The sequence below is a fragment of the Leuciscus leuciscus genome (assembly GCF_965113295.1).
Source record: "Leuciscus leuciscus genome assembly, chromosome: 18".
NCBI lineage: Eukaryota > Metazoa > Chordata > Actinopteri > Cypriniformes > Leuciscidae > Leuciscus > Leuciscus leuciscus.
Genome location: NC_138742.1, coordinates 13,806,632 through 13,826,131, shown reverse-complemented (window position 1 = coordinate 13,826,131; position 19,500 = coordinate 13,806,632). Strand labels below are relative to the sequence as shown.

General features: G+C 36.9%; 1 protein-coding gene across 2 annotated transcripts; it reads right to left on the bottom strand.

Annotated features, from left to right (window-relative positions):
* Positions 1–16,019: 16,019 nt before the first annotated feature.
* tmem107l (transmembrane protein 107 like) lies at positions 16,020–18,120 on the bottom strand. 2 transcript variants are annotated; one of them, XM_082146310.1, is made up of 6 exons: positions 17,936–18,120; positions 17,733–17,823; positions 17,577–17,644; positions 16,740–16,840; positions 16,385–16,481; positions 16,020–16,275 (listed from the first exon to the last, which is right to left on the bottom strand). In XM_082146310.1, the coding sequence occupies exons 2-6, from the start codon at positions 17,817–17,819 to the stop codon at positions 16,206–16,208; spliced, it is 423 nt and encodes a 140-aa protein (XP_082002436.1). In that variant the 5' UTR covers positions 17,820–17,823; positions 17,936–18,120; the 3' UTR covers positions 16,020–16,205. The 2 variants fall into 2 exon arrangements, with proteins under 2 accessions (XP_082002436.1, XP_082002435.1); XM_082146309.1 differs by having other exon boundaries at positions 16,024–16,275; positions 17,951–18,120.
* Between the last annotated feature and the right edge of the window lie 1,380 nt (positions 18,121–19,500).

Below are 19,500 nucleotides of genomic sequence, written 5' to 3'. Positions count from 1 at the left end.
GCAAAGGAAGGTGAAGGAGACATGAGTGATCTTTTTAAATTACCGAGAGCGATTATTTGGTGACTTATGGTTGCTTGCTGTCAGGGATTTCAGGATAAATTGAGGCAAACAAGAATTACACTTTCTCCCTTACCCTTCATCCATCTACCCCCCTTCTCTCTCTCTCTCTCTCTCCCTCTCGCTCTGCTCTTGCAAAGTTACGTGATTCACTAGCTTGTGATTCACTTTTTAATTCATGACCACTTTTCAAATCACAGTGCCATAAATATCTGTGTGTATTTGTCTGTTGATTTGTTTGAGTTTGCTTGTCTGTAGTGACCTCTGATTTTTTATATATATATATATATATTGTGAGGAAATTCAACTTATTATATAAAAATTTACTGTTTATTTATCGTAGAAAAGATTAGTTTAAACATTTGAGTGGCCATGTTTTTTAATAGAACTATGATATATCCTGAAAACTGATTTTTTTTTTTTTTTTTGGCAAAATGATAAGCACAGCAGACCCAAAAACATTTGTTGAATGATATAACGTAGCCTATTAGTTCATCTTTCTTCTTTTTAACTCAATATAGGCAGGCTGGATCGCTCCAGTCTAATTAACATTCTTTGTTGCATAATATTTCTAATTCAGTAATCTGGCATCAGGATGGTGCTTGGTTTTGTGTAAATGGTGTCTGAATTATTCATCCTGTGCCGTCAGTATGAGAATGGTTTAGAGATGGGATGGCTATGCCTCAGGCCATGAATTATTGATCATATCTGATTAAAGTTTGCCATTGATTAGTCCTTACCTCTGAGTTGATAAAAAGACACACCTGTGTTTGCTTTGCTTTAGCAGTTTCTGTTCTGCCTTTCCATCACCTCTAAGAATTGTCATTTTTGATTATGACAGTCTTTTTTAAACAGAGATTGTTAAAGAAAGAATTGACCAAAACTGAAAATTATTTACCCACTTCCTTTCTTTTATAGAAAAAAAAGAGAGAGATTTCCAATCTCTGAGTAGGGCTTTTTCATACAACAACAGTTAATAGTATAACTACAGGTGACTAAGTCACTATAGTGTGCTATACTCCAATTCATGAATTATTCTTTCAGTTCTACTTGTGAACTGGATCAAACGGTTGATTAAAACAGAACCAGCTGAAATGAACAATTCAATTGCTGATTAAAATCCCTAATGAGGCCTACATTTACATGCAACCAAATAAACGGTTAGTAATCTGATTGATGTCTCAATCTAATGGAAAAGCCATTGTGTAAACACCTCAATCAAGCCGACTGAGCTCGATCTGAAACTATTTTCTTAACTGCATTCAAAAATACCCTCACGCATATGCCCAGTTTTTTTTCTTTTTTTTTACATATTATTTTATTAATTATTGTAATGGTAGCCCCAGTGACATTATCACAGTGCTTTCTACACTCATTGGGTTATTTTTGTGTACCCAATAGCTGGGTTAAAAATACAAACCGTATACGGTTCTGAACGCAGTGACTGAGCTACGCATGCACTGAAGTTTTGCACATGCGCATGCAAAAAAACAAGTGAATTGCAATATTTAATTTTCAGAACTTTCAGAATCTGAAGTCAGATTGGATTAATTCCAACTGACAAATATGAGTGCATGGAAAACATAGTCAGTCCTATTTGTAAACTGAATCAAGCTCAAAAGTTTGACTCAATAATCCAGTTTCAGTGATTCTATAGTTAAAAACTCCTTGGAGGGGAAGATTATTTCAAATTTGATTATTTCATAAATTATGACATTACAAAAATGATAATTTTTCAGGTAAACTCTCCCTCTAAGGCTAAATTCAGGCCACGTTTCACACTGTCAGTCCAAATCCGATTATTTGTGTATCTGATTGAAATCTGATCTAAACTTATTGACGTCCACATTCGCTACGTTCAGACTGTCAGTCCAAATCCGATTTTTGTGCATATCCGATTGAAATCCAATCAGATTTAGCAAGTGTGAATGGCAAACTCGGAATAAAGCAGTGCACACCAGCCTCCTACATTTCTCCCTCTGCCTCTAAATAAGACAACATCTGTATTGCAAACTCCTCCATGTTGCGGTTGTTGTTGTTGGTATACCTACCAAGGCAACATCATTGTCATAGAAACCAATGCAGATATTCCGGAAAACGAAAGAGCGGCATGGACACACAAATCATATTGGAACAGTTGCGACACACAATGTGGACAGTCAATAATTTAAGATCAGATTCCAATTGGATATACAAATTACCAGATTTGGACTGACAGTGTGAACGTAGCCTAAGGGCTTTGTAAAGCATCTCACACTCTTCACATTTACTTCATGAGACCTGATCAGTACAAAATGTGTAATACAGCTGATCACATTTAGTTTCCAAACTAAGGACCACATGATTTCTAGCATTACTAATGCTTGTTATAGAGATTTGGACAGGTACATCTCCCCCACTGGCCAACTCCAGCTGGTTCTCCTACTGTCACTAACCTGCCAGCTCACCCTAAATAGGTGTCCTGGATGCAAATAGGAGCCTAATGCTAAGTGGCACACTGATGGATATCCACGCTAATTCTAAACCACTGAATGACTGTCACTTACACCAGAACATTTAGCCACCTCCTGTTCCATTTAATGTTTCCCTGTCTCTCATTCAACTCTGCTGTGAGATCACCCCTATCCGCTTGTAACCTTCAAAGCCCAACTAAGGATGGCACTTTGATCTGTCTTCCAGAGCTTAGGAATGAAATGCATGACAGAGAGGTGGTCGAGGAGCGAGAGAACGAGGGAGGGAGTGAGAGTGACAGGTAATGACAGTGGCTACATGCGCTGACCTTTAGAGCGATCACAGAAGCATGACGGCAAGGCTCAAGGTGACAGAGAGAAGAGGGAATTTGGGGGTGGCCGGAAGTTTGGGGATGAGATGTGGGACTGCATGCCTGGAATCAGTGCATTGTGGGTTGTTAAATAAGAACTGTTAGCACCAGTGTAGAACATAAAAACATTTGGTCTGTTGCAAAACCTTGTGAACTGCCGATCTAGACAGCATTTTCAGTGTTCCAAACGTATGCTGACAACTAAGACAGCATTTCCTAAACTTTTTGTATATACACTACCACAGCAGGCATAAGTACCCTTTCATCAACACTAAACCAGATGGATTCATCTGAATCACTGTGACGTCATAGACATTAATTCAGCAATGATAGGCTACTTAAGTTTCACTATAAGTACACAAATTTGCTTCATTCAGGAGTTGTGACAAATATTACTGAAAAAAATGATATCCTGCAGTTTAAGTAATTCGGTGTTAATTCAGTAATTCAGAGATGGACTCAGTGCATTCACTTGTCTGACGAATACTTATTTAATTCACAGATTCACAGTCTGACGAATACTTATTTAAAACACACAAATCAGTTATAAATCAGCCGCAGTGATTGGTTAATTAACAGAGGCCAGCATGTACAAATCAATAAGCAGCTAATTGAAGAGTATGAACCAGAAAAAGAATTGTAAACAATGCTCATTCACTTCAGGCAGATCCACAATGCAACATGATGATCCATTTAAACCTATTGCAAGGGTTCCGCCAGTAGTGGGCACTTGTGCAACATAAGCAATGATGTACATCCAGGGCCGGATTTACCTCATATTGTGACATATAGGCAAAAGCTCATTTTGAGCACCCCACAAAACACTTAAAAAATAATAATAATAATTAAACATTGTGATGTCAAATTTGATGGCTTTATGTGATCATATCACTGATCTATATAGAATGACAGTGGATCATATACTTGTCATTGTCATTATATTAACACTTCGCCAAAATCAAGCTCAAATAAAGTTAGGATGTTTTTGTCCAGTGAATGCCATGTTTTTAAAGTTTGTGCTTGGTTTTTTTTACATCTTCAACAGTGTAATTAGATTAGCCTACTGTAGGCCTAATACTCTCTAAAAAGTATTGCATTACTAGGCCTACTAATTACTTTCTAAATACAAGGAATGACATGAACTGCACTTTTAATTCTTTCAAATAAATATTTAAATATTGTGTAAATTATTCTTGAACTGATCAAAGTCATTAAAGGGAGGTTACATTAAAATAATAGCCTACATTTTAACATTAGACGTTAAATGTTGATGTTAAATCCACTATTGTTTTATATAGAATTGTTATATAGAAGTAACTCAGAAAAAAAAAGCCGTCACTGGGGTGGTACTTTTCAAAAGGTAGGCCGGCTACACCATTCCTGTATCGTGTCCTAACGTGGTCCTAACCAACGGCGATGGCGACACGCGATGATTCTATTTTGGAAACGGTTTATATTCTGCTACGTTGCAGCTGGAAAAACAACAGAAAGTAGGCTGATAATCTCAGGTAGGCTAGGCTACTGTTTATTTTTTATTTAATGTTAAAAGCGTCTACTGTGAGTTTGAATATCATTTTGTGTGTCTTTTATTGCCGTATTGAAAGCAATAATGGACAATTCACCTCAGATCTTCAAAATAAATGATAAAAGTAGGCCTAAAGAACGTTCAAACTGTCAAATGTTAACAGACTAGTGTATTCTATGACAAAGATTGTAAAGTAACTCTGTATGTATTTTTAATAATGTTAAAATGGTATATTCATGAATTTGATTATGTACGTTACTTATCCATTTTGCGGAGCTTGTCGCGAGCCCGCCCACGCGCCCTTCAGATTGGCTGTGCCTGTGACAAGGTAGGCTACTTTATTTTTGAAGGGAAAAGTAGGCCTAATTAAATTACAGTAATTAATTACTTAGTGATGCATTACACCCAACACTGCATCACACTTTTGGTGACTTAAATGGTTACAAAAAAACTGCAGCCTAACGCATTATAGCCTACACTGAATGACTGAGAATCGAAAACGGCAGACTCCGTGGAATCTGTACACATCCTACACAAATGTGTGTTTTCTTGCGATTATTTCACCGTACACAGCCTTTTTCGGACTGCAAAATCACATTTTCAATCACATTTGCTGCGGCGCTACTTAGCCTAATTGAGCATTGTCATAAATCCAGTAAAAAATGGCAGAGTTCATTTACATGACAGACTTGCGAAGAAACAGTAACCTCGTTGCTAGGAGGGGTGACAAATCACAAATGAAAATAATATTTGTTCTAAAAAAAAAAATTTTTCCCTCCAACTTCCTAAACGAATCTATAAAAGCAACAAAAAGTCTGTGCTCATCATACTATTCATAATTTTTTCTGAAATCAGTTAACTCTGACTGCCTAGAATTTGCAGGCTCCAACTTTCAGCAAGCCTCGACTTCTCCAGAGTAAGCTGGCAAAAATCTGGGCAAAAGTTGCCTTGAGTATTAACCGTTAAGATGCACAAAATAAATTTGAAGAAAATATATGACCTAAGAACATGAGGGGGTATTGCAAGAGGACGATCACAGAGTGTGATAGTGTGGGACAAGACTCGGATTCACAGGTAAAAGCATGAGAAAACGATGATTCAGAAGAAAAAAGGAGCGCCAAAGAGGAGAGGAGACAGGGCTTGTCCAGCTGAAGTCCCTGGTGAGGTTTTAAGTCGCTTGGCCTCCTGTCACTTCTGACAGCCTCGAGCAAACACTCCCCTCCCCTCCCCTCTCCCCTCCCCTCTCCCCTCCAAAAAGCCCACCACCCCGCTGCTCTCCCGTTTGGCCCAGGCCTCAACAGCAGCCCAGTTGTCTGACCGAGCCTATAGAGGTTTCAAAGGAGGACGGCTGGAATACTAAGAGAGCGAGCATAGATTTTCTGCTGAAATGAGGGGGGAGGGGTGGGGGGGGATGAGGAGGAGATTGAGCTCGGCTACCCACATCAAACTCTCCTCTTCTTTTTACTCTCTTTCTTCCTCTGCCTGCACTCTAGAGGGACCCTCTGTTTGTCAGCCAACCAGTCGAGCGTCTCTGCCTAAACCCCCCTTTCTCTCTCTCTCTCTCTCTCTCTCTCTCTCTCTCTCTCTCTGTCTCTCTCTCTCTCTTTCTCTCTGCTTTAATCTGCCTTCACTCTTATACGGTTAGCGGAGGAAACAGCCTGTTGATAAAAGCAGTAACGGAAAGGGAGTGAGAGACGATGCTTTGTGAGACGTGATGGAAGTTAAAGGTTCCTTAACTGAGTGAGCGGGTCCGCTGCTTTGCTGTGCAATATAGAAAGAGAAACGGGTGCAACTAATTGCACCAAAGAGACGTTCCTAATAAGACAGACAAAGGGTGTGTAGAATTCCAATGAGATGGCTGATAGAGAGCATGTGAGTAAGGGGAGGAGGAAGTAACCTGTGATAAATGCACAGTATTAGAATTTTGCTTGAAAGAAAAAAAACTTCTTTTTTTTTTATAACTAAGAATCTTTTATTTATATAGGAGGTATGCATCGGATTTTTGGGCTAAAACGAGAGATCTTTCTCTAAAAACTTAAAATCAACATGAAACAGCATTCTCAACCCATTTTCTTTACTAATGTGACGTTTTTCTAAGTGAAACAGGATATTTAATGAAAAAAGGGACTGATTGAATTGTGAAAAGGTGATGTCAGACTAAAAGGAAAGGCACTTCCGAGGCAGAGCGAGTTATTCGATTGAATAACATGCTATGATTTGTTCATAATAAGATCATGAGTATTATGAATAAAACCAAATGTAGTAGGAAAGTAAACAGGGTCGATTTTGATTTGATGTTGGCTTTAAGGTGTTAATTGTACATCTTATGAGGCTGCATAATGATATTGTCCACTGTCACATGTTCATTCTCTTGTCTTCTTCCCTGATCCTTCTTTATTTCAGGTTCTTCCTATGGTTTCCTGCACCTGTAGCGTCTCTCTACGTCCCCTCCCTCTCGTGCCCTGAAGTGAGCGTAAATGTGAATACCAATGCATGAGTACATACACACGCGTAGTGAATTATGGATCCTCACGGCTCTAAGACTCTGAGGTAATGCTTCAATGCCACTCCTCATTTATCTCTAATCAATGTAATACATGCTCAGAATCAACTGAAATCAAACCCTCTGTTTTGTTTTGAGCATTCAGAAGTTAAAAAATGTACCGCCCACTGTATTAAAAGTAAATGTTTAGTCTGATATTAGAAAGCCTGAGTGTTCATCCAAAATGAGTTGAAATCAGACAGATAAATGAACTATATTCCAAATGTTTCAGCCCAATTTTTTCAGCCCAGTTTTAAAAAAGATATATATATATATATGTATATATATTAGTGTTATCTCTGCATATATGTATATTTTTGTATACAGCAGTATTGTCTGTAATTTGTAAAACTATCATTTGTGGAGAAGCATTCGAGTAAGTAGTACAGATTTTTATTGTTCTTTTTACCCGATACTTGTACATATGACAATAAATGACTTTGACTTGACATTATAGAAGGGAGTCCATGAAAAGGTGATCATAATGTTTAGGGGTCCTTGGCTTTGAGAAGATTGAAAATCCTTTGATTAAGCTATTGTTGTTCCTATGGGCTCCACATGGAAATCTCTTCACAAACAGTCTTTATCGAGTTAGGAAATTTGACAGTTTGGGAAGATGTTTGCTACATTATTATGAAGGCAACAAGGGAACAGTCATTCTTATAAAGAAACCTTAGCTGCACGATCGAGGGCCGATATTAGACATGAATTTCAAAATGGGAAATTGGAATTCTCTCATGGTTTGATAATCCACAGAACCGCCTTACTTGACCCTGATCCTCGAGGGCAGAGGTACCTTTAGATTTTTCCTCCGGCAAATCTGCGCACCACTGAGATCAATCAATAGTAATTTGGATACAACCCATCTAGCTGAATCTCTTTTACACGCGGTATTGCCGGTCTGGAGCTGTGATACAGCGGCGTGGGGGGGGTTTATCTAAGAGACGGTGCGCATGGAAGTGGAGGACCCAGAGCCTGTGCTCCTCGTTGACTTTAAGATCACATAGACTTTGATTTTCCTCACACTTTGTGTTTAAAAGATTCATATTCAAATCTGCTCCTGTGGGCCCTCTCTCCCCATCAGTCTCAGTGTTTCTCTGACAGGTTCTGCCGAAATCCCAAACTCTCTCTCTCTCTCGCTCTCTCTCTCTCTCTCTCTTCCACACACTCAGAAGCTGCGGGCTGTGTCCAGCCGCCCACTGCTCGCCCCACGCGCGTGTGTGGGGGGGATTAGAGGGGAGAGTGGGCCTCGATCGATTTCTGGAGCTGTTATATGACAAGTCAGGTCTCAGCTCTGCCTGTTTACAGCACATTCGCAGCAAGCCTTCCCACTTTGAGCAATATCAGACAAATTGTTTGTTGTGAGTGCACGTACATGCTATAGTGTTTGCTTTTGCTCTGAGGCATCCGAGTGTGTTTTCTCATTTAAAATCAGTTCTCTAAGGTTTAGGAATATTACAGTATGCTTCAGATTGGTTATTTTACCTCTAATTGTGGCCGGTAAATGCCTTCTGTGTGGTACCCGTGAGAATACCCTTGAGTTTGAATCATGGTTATTTGCCCATTCGTGATGTGGGGGGAGTTTATGTGTGCGCGAGCATGCTGACAGATTGGATTGGTACGCTTTCTGAGGGTTATTTTAGCAAATGCAGTTCATCTGGAGGGAGGCGTCCCCCAACTGTAGCAGGTGGATCGGTGACGATGTGAGGGGGGTGATGTCTAACCCGATTCATCCTCGAGCGCGCCACACTTGCGACCTGCTTCCATACAAATACCCCCCCTCCCCAACATTAACCCACCAAAACAAACACACACCCCATTGTTTGAAGTGCCACAGCACTGAGACGTCACCCGGACCGTTTGGTGAAGATTAGAACTGACAATGTAGCTTCCCCCTCTGCCTTGATCAATCAGCCAGTCACCAGATCAGATCTAATTCGAACTGAACGCTGTTGGCTGGAGTGAGTTGTTTGCACCCTTCATCGTGGCAAAGGGACTTTGTTGTAAAAAGAATGTCTTTGCATATACTAATTAAGGACATTTCATCTTTTAAAGGGATAGTACACTCACAAATGAAATAAAAATGTTGGTTCAAACCTGTATGATCACAAAGCAAGATATTTTGAAGAATATTGGGTTTCAAACAACCTTAGACCTCATTGACTTTCATTGTAAAAAAAACAAAAAAACATGGAGACATTTTTTTTTTACCGAAGAAAAAGTGCAGGTTTGGAGCAACATGAGGGTGAGTAATGGCAAAATGCTCATTTTGGGGTAGGCCTCTCTTTAAGGGGTACAGAATCTCTTTTGCTTTGTTTTATAGTCCCTCTTTTCCATTATTCATGGTTCCTCGGTAAATGTAATTAAAATGCGGTGACAGATTAAAGGGAACCTTCGGAAGAAGACCTTTTGGTATATATTCATCAGCTCATAGCTAATTTGTGTCTGAAAATTAGCTGGACCACAGGATAAAAAGATCAGCCTTTCATTTCTACTATAAAATGTTCTCAGCCCCTCAGGCGGTGTATTCAGTTCTCCTCACACATTCTTGCAGCTCCTCCCTGGAGCTTCCATGTGAAGTGCATTTGATTGTGAGGTGCTGTACCTTTATCAAAGACGCAATAATTCCATCATTGCGAACTTGCTTCTGAATAGTAGCGCAGTTCTGACCACCTTTGTTTGGGGAGTGTTTTTTTTTCCATTCATTTTCTCCATAAGGAATAAAATAACCTACACATAAAACTTAAATAAATAGTTCAAGCCTTAAACCACGTAATCACAAGTCACATAATTATAACCTTTTAACTACCTTTCCCATGAGGCATTGTGAACGACATTATACATCTGTGCATTAGTGGTGGAGATTTTTCAGTAATCTTTTTGCGGGTTACATAATGTTTTTATGAGGAAGTCACTGAATCATTTACTCAAACGATTCATCCAAAAACGCTGATTCATTCAACACTGATGCTGTGGTTTTGTTTGGAACTATTGTCATTGGCTGAAAATTGATAAAGTAACTAACAATACTGTAATCAAAATCTTTGTGTGTATGTAATATATATATTGCACACACACATAGATTTTGATTTCAATATTATTAGTTACTTTGTAAATTTACAGCCAATGACAATAGTTCCAAACAAAACCACAATATATATATAATTATTATATTATCTCATGAAGTAATAAAATAACATGACATTGTTTAAATAACATGGCATATGAACGCACTCCAGTTCTTATCCTTCGGAGATCATAATAGTTTATACTTAATAGGTTTATACATTTTTGTTTAAAAAAATCTATTTCTCTATGAAGACAATGTTGAAAGTTGAAAGTTTATTTGCACATATAACATTTAAAATACAACTTTACAAATCCATAAAAGAAGAAAACAAAAATACTGTGCGGGAGAGAGTGAGAAGACCATAAGGTCTTATAAAACCACCTCCCCAAAATCTCATTAAATGGACATAAAATTACATGATCAAGAAAGACAATTTAATCAATACATCAATCATTTTAATATAACAAATTAACAAGATAAACTTATTTACATGTTAACATTATTTTCAGCTCTCTTTTGAAAGAGTTTAGAGTGGTTTTAGTCTTTAAAGCAGGGTCTAAATGATTCCAGAGTGAAGGTCCTCTGTATTGCTGGTGCCACCATGCTGGTGGAACGCTCTCCCCACCCTCATCCGGAATGCAGAATCCCTGACAACATTCAAAAGACAGCTGAAAACCAATCTCTTCCGTGAGCACTTAACCTTATAGAAAAAAAAAAAAAAAAAAAAAAAAAAAGTTTTCCTTTCCCTTTGTAACATCACTTATCAGGCTTATGCTACTCTGAATAATACCTGAACTTCGTACTTTGAGCACTTCTTGCGTTGTTGTTGCTTTTGCCTCTTTATGATGACTCGCTGAATTTTGTCCTAATCTGTAAGTCGCTTTGGAGAAAGGCGTCTGCTAAATGACTAAATGTAAATGTAAATGTAAATGTATTTCAGTGTAGATTGATTAAAATGTATTACTTTTTGTTCTGTACTTTGTTGTGTACTGTGTTGCATCCATTACTTTGTTGTGTTCCGCTCTCGTCTCAGACAGGAGAGTATCACTGAGGCCTGGCTTTATTCAGACACAGTTCTGCGGCTCCAACATCACTGGAGCTTATGGAATGGCTTCTGTCCTTTGCTTTAAAAATCCTCCAGCACAGGTTCAGAATAGTTAATGCATTTGGGCGGAGTGAAAAAAAAACAAGCTCTCTCTGCCTCTTAGTGTCCATCATGTGTCATGGCCGCTCCTGGGTTTTGTGTTCTGTCTGGCTGAATCTCCTGCTCCAGCGGTTGCTGACTGTTGCCTCTCTGTCCCTCAGAGGCAGAATGCTCCACATCCTTCTCGCTCAGTCCAGTTGAGTCCTGCTTTTCTCCTGAAACCTAACACACCTCTGTTTTGTTGTCTCTCTTCACTCTCACTCCGGGCTCAGGTGTGTTTGAATGGCATCTGTCCAGATCAGATGCATCCTAAGGCGTTTGGACAAGAGACTGGCACCTGACCTGAGGAGTCCTTATCCTTTGTTTATGTTGAATAGAGTTTGTTTTTGGCTAAAATGCCCTTCTGTTTGTATGGAAATCAATACTATTTATAACTCTAACTTTGCTATTCTCATAGAATTACACTAAACAAGTTTTACATAAAACAAAGATTATTGGATTTGTTTTACAAGAAAATACTATTTCAGCTTTTTCACTTAAAATTTCACATTTAATTGAATGTGTACTTGCTGTTTCTTTGTAATTGTTTGTGAAATTTACAAGCAATTTCTGAGTGAAAATTGTTTCAACCAATATTTTTCCAATGATTGGCAAAACTTTATAGTTACAGTTATCATTATAGTTATAATTCTTGGTGTGGGTTAAACCTGTGTGTACGAGTCATAAGGCACAGTGGGTTTCATACAGTTCTTTAAACCGAAATGTTTGATTTAGGGCTAGTTATGACATGTCAGAATTTGATATTTTTGTATTATGTTTGGTTATCTTTTCCAATTTTTCTGTTTCATGAAATGCGATAAATGGCACTTTAACATTTTAAATAGACTTTTTTATGTTAGATAATATTTAAATATTTTTTAATGTATTCTTCTCAAATTAGTGTTAATAAATAGCAAATTCTCAAATATACTCTGTAAAAGGTATACTGTATGATCAATAAGTTATGACAACATATGTTTTTACATTGCTTTATCTCATCAAAATAATTTAAGCCATTTTCTACTTTTAAAAAAAAATAAGTTATACAAGATTCAACTAGTTTTTAAGTCAGTTTAATGTAATTTAAGCTGAAATGACTTAAACATCCAAGTTAATTGTACTTAAAAATTTAAGGCAGCAGCTTTTTTACAGTGTAGTGTGAAATTGTCAAAAAGTGTGTTCAGTAGATTGTTGTATTCACCTTTTTTAACACATTGTAACTTGAATGTGTCGAGACTCCCTGTCTCATCCGCTTCTAGTTATTTTAGCTGTACAAAAATAGGTTACTTCCACATTGAAAAATTTGGTGGATATGTCTACACTGAAATTGACACAAAAAAATATATCCTTTTACAAACTCGGTATGCTTGCTTATTAATAATACTGTTTGGCGATGCACTTGCTGCAGAGTTTGTCCGCTCTCATGAAACATTTCCCATTCAGCCTTAAATTCACAGCTTAATCCAGTACACTCTGGGCTCCATAATAAAACATGCAGTTAGCTTCCAGGCTTGCCCTTAATGTTATGCCATGGCTGACATTAAAATGGACACATTTGATATCTCTAGCTTGTTTGATTACCATGGGAACCAGCAAATTCAGACTAGCCCCAAAACAACCACAGGCTGATGAAGACAAATGTGCAAACCCAGGTTGGCAGAATTGCTTTCTCGGTGAGTGTGATCGGCCACGCTCGAGAAGGCGGAACCAAGAGTTGTGATTTATCGTTTCGTGTTGTCCCTAGACCACCACTGTCTGCTGCCTCTCCATGCCTTAATTACCCCAACCGTGTTTATTAGAATAGTCACACTACCTATAATACATCATCGGCGCTGAGGGGAGCGGGACAGGAGATGGCACTTCTCTGTGTGGTCTTCATGCAAGCAGAGCAGCTATTTTGCTAGCGTAACTAAAGTAGCTACATGAAGTATCAGGCATTAAAGGTAACGCGTATGTTGTGTAACTTAACTGGTAGAGCGTAGAACTAGCAAGGGCATGAGTTCACTTCAAGGAACACATTCAGACAAAACTGCACTGTAAGTTGAAAAAAAATTTATCAGGTCTATTGATGACAATTAGATATTTTCCACAAAAAAATAAAAAAATCTGAAACATATTTTATCCATTATAGGAAGCCATATATATATATTATGTTACTCTGTATAAACGGAAACTAATAGTCATTTTATTGAGAAAGGTTTTTTTTTATTACCTTTATGATGTTAAATATACCCTCAGTAATAAGAATGAACCATAAAGTAGACCTAAGTTAAACATTTAAAAGTCCAAATGAGGAGGTGAGAGACTGGCAATTAAACCGAGTGAATTTAACAGCAGTATTTTAACATTATTATGGATGTTAAATTTTAGCACGCTGTAAATAGCCATATGTCACTGACAGGAGGATAATCCATACGTCAATCCATAAATCAACGCTATCTCATCTACTTAAATTGCCACATATTATCTGCTTAATGGCACTAATGATGGAGGTGAACTTTTATGTGCAACTTAAGTATCAAAATCTGAACTGCAGCTTATGTAGTTTTTTAAAGAAATTATTTGTCACAGATTGTGCAGTCATCAGATATCTCACATTAAGCTAGTTAACATTAAAAAGTAGGTTTCAAATAGACAGATCTCTCCTTGCCATATAAATGCTAATTAGTGCTAAGAATGCTAAGAAGTCATACCATTAACATACATACTAACGCCCTCTACTGTTCATTTTTTGGTAGTGACATAGACACAGCTCTACTGGTTTAATAGACCAGAAAGACAAGCCTCTTGACTAAGCATATTCAATTTAAAGTTCACAATGGTAAATCTCTTAAAACCTGTTTTACACCCTGCTATTTCTAATAGCTTGCTGTAGTCTTGCTCTAAAATCCCCCACAAAATGATTAAAAACAATTAATAACCATCACAGTGTTTCTTTGAAGCTGTTGAATTACAAAGCATCTCTATTTTCTTTCTTTAGATCACTTATGCAATTCAACTGGAGGGTGATACCAATACACTATAAAAGTATAGTGGTGTGCACAGTCTTAATAGACCCTGAAGGAGAAGGCAAAAGGTCCCGACACAGTCACCGGAAATGGCGTTTTTTGTCAAGATGCACCTTCCATTTAGTTTTAATTATTTAGCCAGAGGTCACTGATGTTGTTGGTGTCTAGTTGACACTAATTGGCCTAGGGTGAAGAGAGCTTTCACTATGCGACAGACAGCAAAGGGGTCAGGCGATGAGGTGGGTCGTGGCAAACGGAGACAAGGACGAAAATAACGATGGGGAGCAAAGCGTGCTGATAATATGTGAGGAGACAGTTGCATGAGCTGCCGAGGAAATAGGGCTGTGTACACACAGAGAGTGGAGCTCATTAAAGACAGGCCGATGCGGCGTCTTGGCTGAAGTTGCCTTATTGATTGCTATGGTTTATTTAAGTTAGGACGAGTGGTTGGATTATTTAGAGGATATGAAGGAAGTTTCTTGGAAATGGAGGTATTGATTTTGTCCAAGGAAATCAGGGTACATGAATAGGTGTCAGCAGAGCAGAAAGGAAGAGCTGGGGTTTCTTTTAAAGACATAGAGAGACGGTTCTCAGCTCTGTTTGATTGCAAGTCCTTCCATTCCAAGTATGTCAATAAACATAATGTTCAGTAACCTTAAATTAACCAATTACTTCCATCAATTTTAATTTATTGGAGTGTCTGATTTAATTTTAAATAAAGGGTCCTTAAGTAATATTATTTTTTATAATAAAATATCTTAGTCTTAGTTTTTTCAGTAAAACAAATATAAATTTTTTTCCCAGTTTATAAATGGCTGGATAACTGCAATGCTGTACCATAGCAATGAGTATTGAGCTAAAACTAAAGAGTTTGCTGTTTCTTTGGATAGTGTGAATATCTTGTGTTCTTCTAGTCACAGTTTATTTGTGTGTTTTCATCCATCTTAATGAAAGAGTGTGTGCAGTCCAGCTGAAGTCAGCTATGCTCAGTTCACCACGTACCTCGCAGGCTCACAGACTCATCATTCCTGTGAAGGACTAACTTCTCTTGGCAGTCCTACAGCATATCAACAAACACCTTGATGTTTGCTAAGAACATACATTTTAAGCTTATGGAATTCATCGTGTAGTTTTTTGGATTCACATAAAATTTTCAATCATAGGTTTTAACTTTTAAAAAGGATTATTTTAAACTAAATAACTTATGCAGCAAGTATAGTATCTGGCAATTATGCTAAAAAAAAAAAAAAAAAGTCCTTTTAAGTTTTCTCCAGAAACATATTTTATCCATTATAGGAAAGCATATAGAAATCTCACATAAATATTTTGTGGTATATTTTATCGATATATTGAATTGAATTGTTCAATTGATATATTGAAATTGCCTGCTCTGTCTGTTATTGAAGTAAGTAGTAAATAAAAATGGTAACTTGTTAAAGTTACAGTGTACATGTATCTTGTGACTCTAGCAGATAGTTGGTTAGTTCTCACTCTCGATCTCCAGGAGTTGCACGCCTTCACTTCCAGCTGCAATGTCAACATATCATGATTTCAGCTTCACATTCAGCATTCACTCACAAGAAGAAAATAAGGTTATACAGGCCATACAGGTTTATAATAACATGAGGTTGAGTAATGATTTTTTAATGAACCTAAGCATCTATGCATTTGGGGAATGCACTTAGTATAACTGTAAATTATATAAGTATAATTCATAGTTCATCTTGTGCCTATTTTTAACAGGTTTTATGAGTAAACGTGTGCAATCTACTGAAAATGTGAAGCATGAACAGACTTAGTTATCAGTTGTATCAAAATATTTTTTTTTATTAATTCATTACAATTGGTACAAAATATTATATATACAAATAATTAAAGTACTTTTTTAGAAACACTAGTTTATTGTGCTAGTGAATGTTATTCTGAATTCAGGTGATTCTGGTACGTCGGTGATGGAAGGACAATATTCGACTCGCCAGGATAAAGAGGGCAGAGACACTCAAAGAGGCTTCCTCTTAAATCCAAACACTACAACAAAGAGGATCATCTCATATAGTGCAGGAATCACACTAAAACATGGAGAGGAACATGATTACAAAATGTTTTCAAAGAAAATTCATTAATAAGTCAATTCATATTCACAGTTATGCATTGTCAGTTAATTACTTAACGACTGACCTACAGAAGCCAAAGATCCACCAGTAGATGGTGCAGGTCCATTGCTCAAACAAGAAGAAGGCCAAAGCCACAGAGCCACTGGCGTGACATCCAATAGCTGCAAAGTGACAGTTAAGTGAAATTCTGTACCAATATGAGAGCAATATAATTTACAACTAAAAAATACTCATTTCTATCATTGCAAATGTAATTTAACCAGTGGCTTGATCAAACACGAACATCTCATTGTTTTGAATTGTACTGCATTAGTTATTGGACTGTTCTAGGATAATAAAAGTAAAGATATCCATCTCAAGAGGACAACTAAGCCTGCTTTGCTGAGCCTGTGGTGATGATGTGCTACTGGTAAGGATACACAGAAGAGCTTGATTATTGTTGAACATAGAGACTCCACAGAGGAACCCAACCAGCTCGATGGCAAACAGGCCCAGGGTTACGGATAATGCCACCACAAGCCTGCTCTCCAAAATGAATGATTAGGAAGATCAATGAGCATATTTACTATGCATACAGTACATATTATGAAGTAAATAACATGACGGTCATTATTTGTTCAGAGATAACTCAGTATATATAAATATATATTACAGTTCAAAGGTTGGGGAAATTATTTTAAAGAAATGAATGTTTATTCAGCAAGGCTGCATTAAATTGATCAAAGTGACAGTAAAATATTTTTATATTATTACAAAAGAAAAACATTTTCAAATAAATACTGATCTTTTGAAGTTTCTATTTCTTTTTTAAAAAGTATCCTAAAAATTTTTTTATCACAGTTTCCACAAAAAAATTTAAGTAGCACAATTGTTTTCAATATTGATAATAATAAGAAATGTTTCCTGAGCATCGAATCAGCATATTAGAATGATTTCTGAAGGATCATGAGACTGAAGACTGGAGTAATCCATCACAGGAGTAATTATTATTTCACAATATTACTGTTTTACTGTATTTTGATCAAATAAATGCAACCTTGGTGATCATAAGAAACTTCTTTCAAAAACTTTTGAACGGCAGTGTAAAAGACTGAAATTATTGAAAAAATGAAATGTCTGCATGGCATAATGATTCATTATATCTTTTTTTAAAAAAGGGTTGAACTAGATTTTTATCATCATATTCATTTAATTTGTCATTGGCCCACACACTTTAATGAAGCAATACTGTACACAACCGAGACAGTTGTCCTTACCGTGTGTCCTCTAACCTGTATTCTTCATTAGTGTAATCTAGTGGGAGGCAAGCTCTGACACTGTTCTCCTGTGGGATAGTTCAACTCTTAATCACAGGCCTAATTGCAATGATATAGTGTGATCAAATAATGATTAAACACACGAGAAGTTCTTACCCGCGACCAGAATATGATGATGACTATTACAAGGTGCGCGATGAGAGTCAGGAAACGGGCTGGAACCAGACTGCTTAACACCGACATTGAACTAGACACAAGAACACGACATCATGTGAGATTAAACTAAAAATGAACAGGCTTAACGTTATTCGTCTTGTAAATGAACGTTAGAGGTATACAGAAAACGTGTGACTTCTAACCGCGGATATACGTACCAGTTTCTAAGGTGTTAACACCTGCTAAGATAGTTCAAGTAAACGGGCGACCAAGTAGAACCTGAATATAACGCTTCTAGGCATCTGATATACTGAATTACAAAAGCTGTGGACGGTTCTCCTTCGCACAAGCTTCAGGTTGCTACGACAACACTCTTCTTCTTGTTAATTAGTGGTTGGCAAACCAGCTTTTAGGTGCATTACCGCCACCAACTGAACCGGAGTGTGGTACAGCAATGCGGAAGAACTACCCTGACAAAAAAGAAAAGAAAAGAAAAAATAGAAAAGAAAAATGTATAAATTAAATAATTAATTACTTGTGTAATTTCTTAATTCTATTCTCATATATGATATTTTTTGCGTTTATATATTGCAAAACCTCATCTTTCATCATACATTTTCTTGCATTTAATTACGTCTAGCTTTTCCTGCAATTTTAGCAAAACTCGTCTTTAATTTTCATACTCTGTACAATATAATATAACATGTTCAACTGCCTCTTCTACATTACAATGACTGCACAACCCATTATGATGCTTTTTTTTAATAGGTTACCATTCAGTCCAGTATGACTTGTACGTAATCTTGTTATAATCGATTCTTCTTTTCTTCTTAACATTGTTGTGAATTATCTTCCTATACCCACGTTTTTTTCAATACTATATAAATGTATTCCCACATTTCCTTCCATATATTATTTGTCGCGTTTCTAATAGTTGCCATGGTTTCAGATTTGCTGGATTTTCTCATGAGAACTGTGATTTCAACATTATTGCATTTTAATTAGTTTTTTGTTTATCCACTATCTCATGTGCAGGAATCCAAAACAATATGTACTATGTAGGGATGTTCAGGACTTATGTCCTGAAAAAAAAAAAGAAAAAAAAAAAAAGAAAAGATTTATGCCGCCACCTATTGGCAGGAGTCGCTCTCTGACTGTGCTTCTCAACGGGGTCCTTAGTAAACTTTCAAAGGGGACAAAAATGTCTTAAAATTAATAAATTACATTTAGATAAAAAAATAAATAAAAATAATTTCTAATTTTGATTATGCATAATTTTTTAAGCTTGAGAAAAATCTTGCATATTACATGCACTGCTGAGATCTTTTTCACGGCAACATAAAATTCTGGCAAATAAAACTATTTAAATGTGTCCCCTCAACAAACGTAACTGAACAGGTGGCATTGGAAACTTCTTAAAATTAATCATGATTTGGTAGGCTTTATTTACAGGCATATTTTCTGGAAGGCGTAATAAAAACATCTGTTAGAATTCTGTCAGAATTTTTGCAGAAATACAAGATATAATGCATTCACTGCTATATCTGTTGGGATCCAAAATCAACTTTGAAAATGAAGACAATGGAGAGTTATAAAAATGTATATATATAGGCTAGCTCTAATACAAATGCAATATCGTTTTTAAGAAGATTTTTAGATTATGGTGGCAAATCGTTTTATGACGATTTTTAGATTATGGTGGCAAATACTTTTGCCATTTGGGCTTCAGGGTATAGAAAGGACAAGAATAGGCAAACACATCTTATTG

Excerpts from the sequence above, each read along its gene's own strand:
- tmem107l (XM_082146310.1), bottom strand. The coding sequence starts at position 17,819 with ATGTCGGTGTTAAGCAGTCTGGTTCCAGCCCGTTTCCTGACTCTCATC. Across the intron at positions 17,645-17,732 it reads TCATCATATTCTGGTCGCGG|GAGAACAGTGTCAGAGCTTG; the intron begins GTAAGAACTTCT and ends ACTATCCCACAG. Across the intron at positions 16,482-16,739 it reads CAATAATCAAGCTCTTCTGT|CTATTGGATGTCACGCCAGT; the intron begins GTATCCTTACCA and ends GTCACTTTGCAG.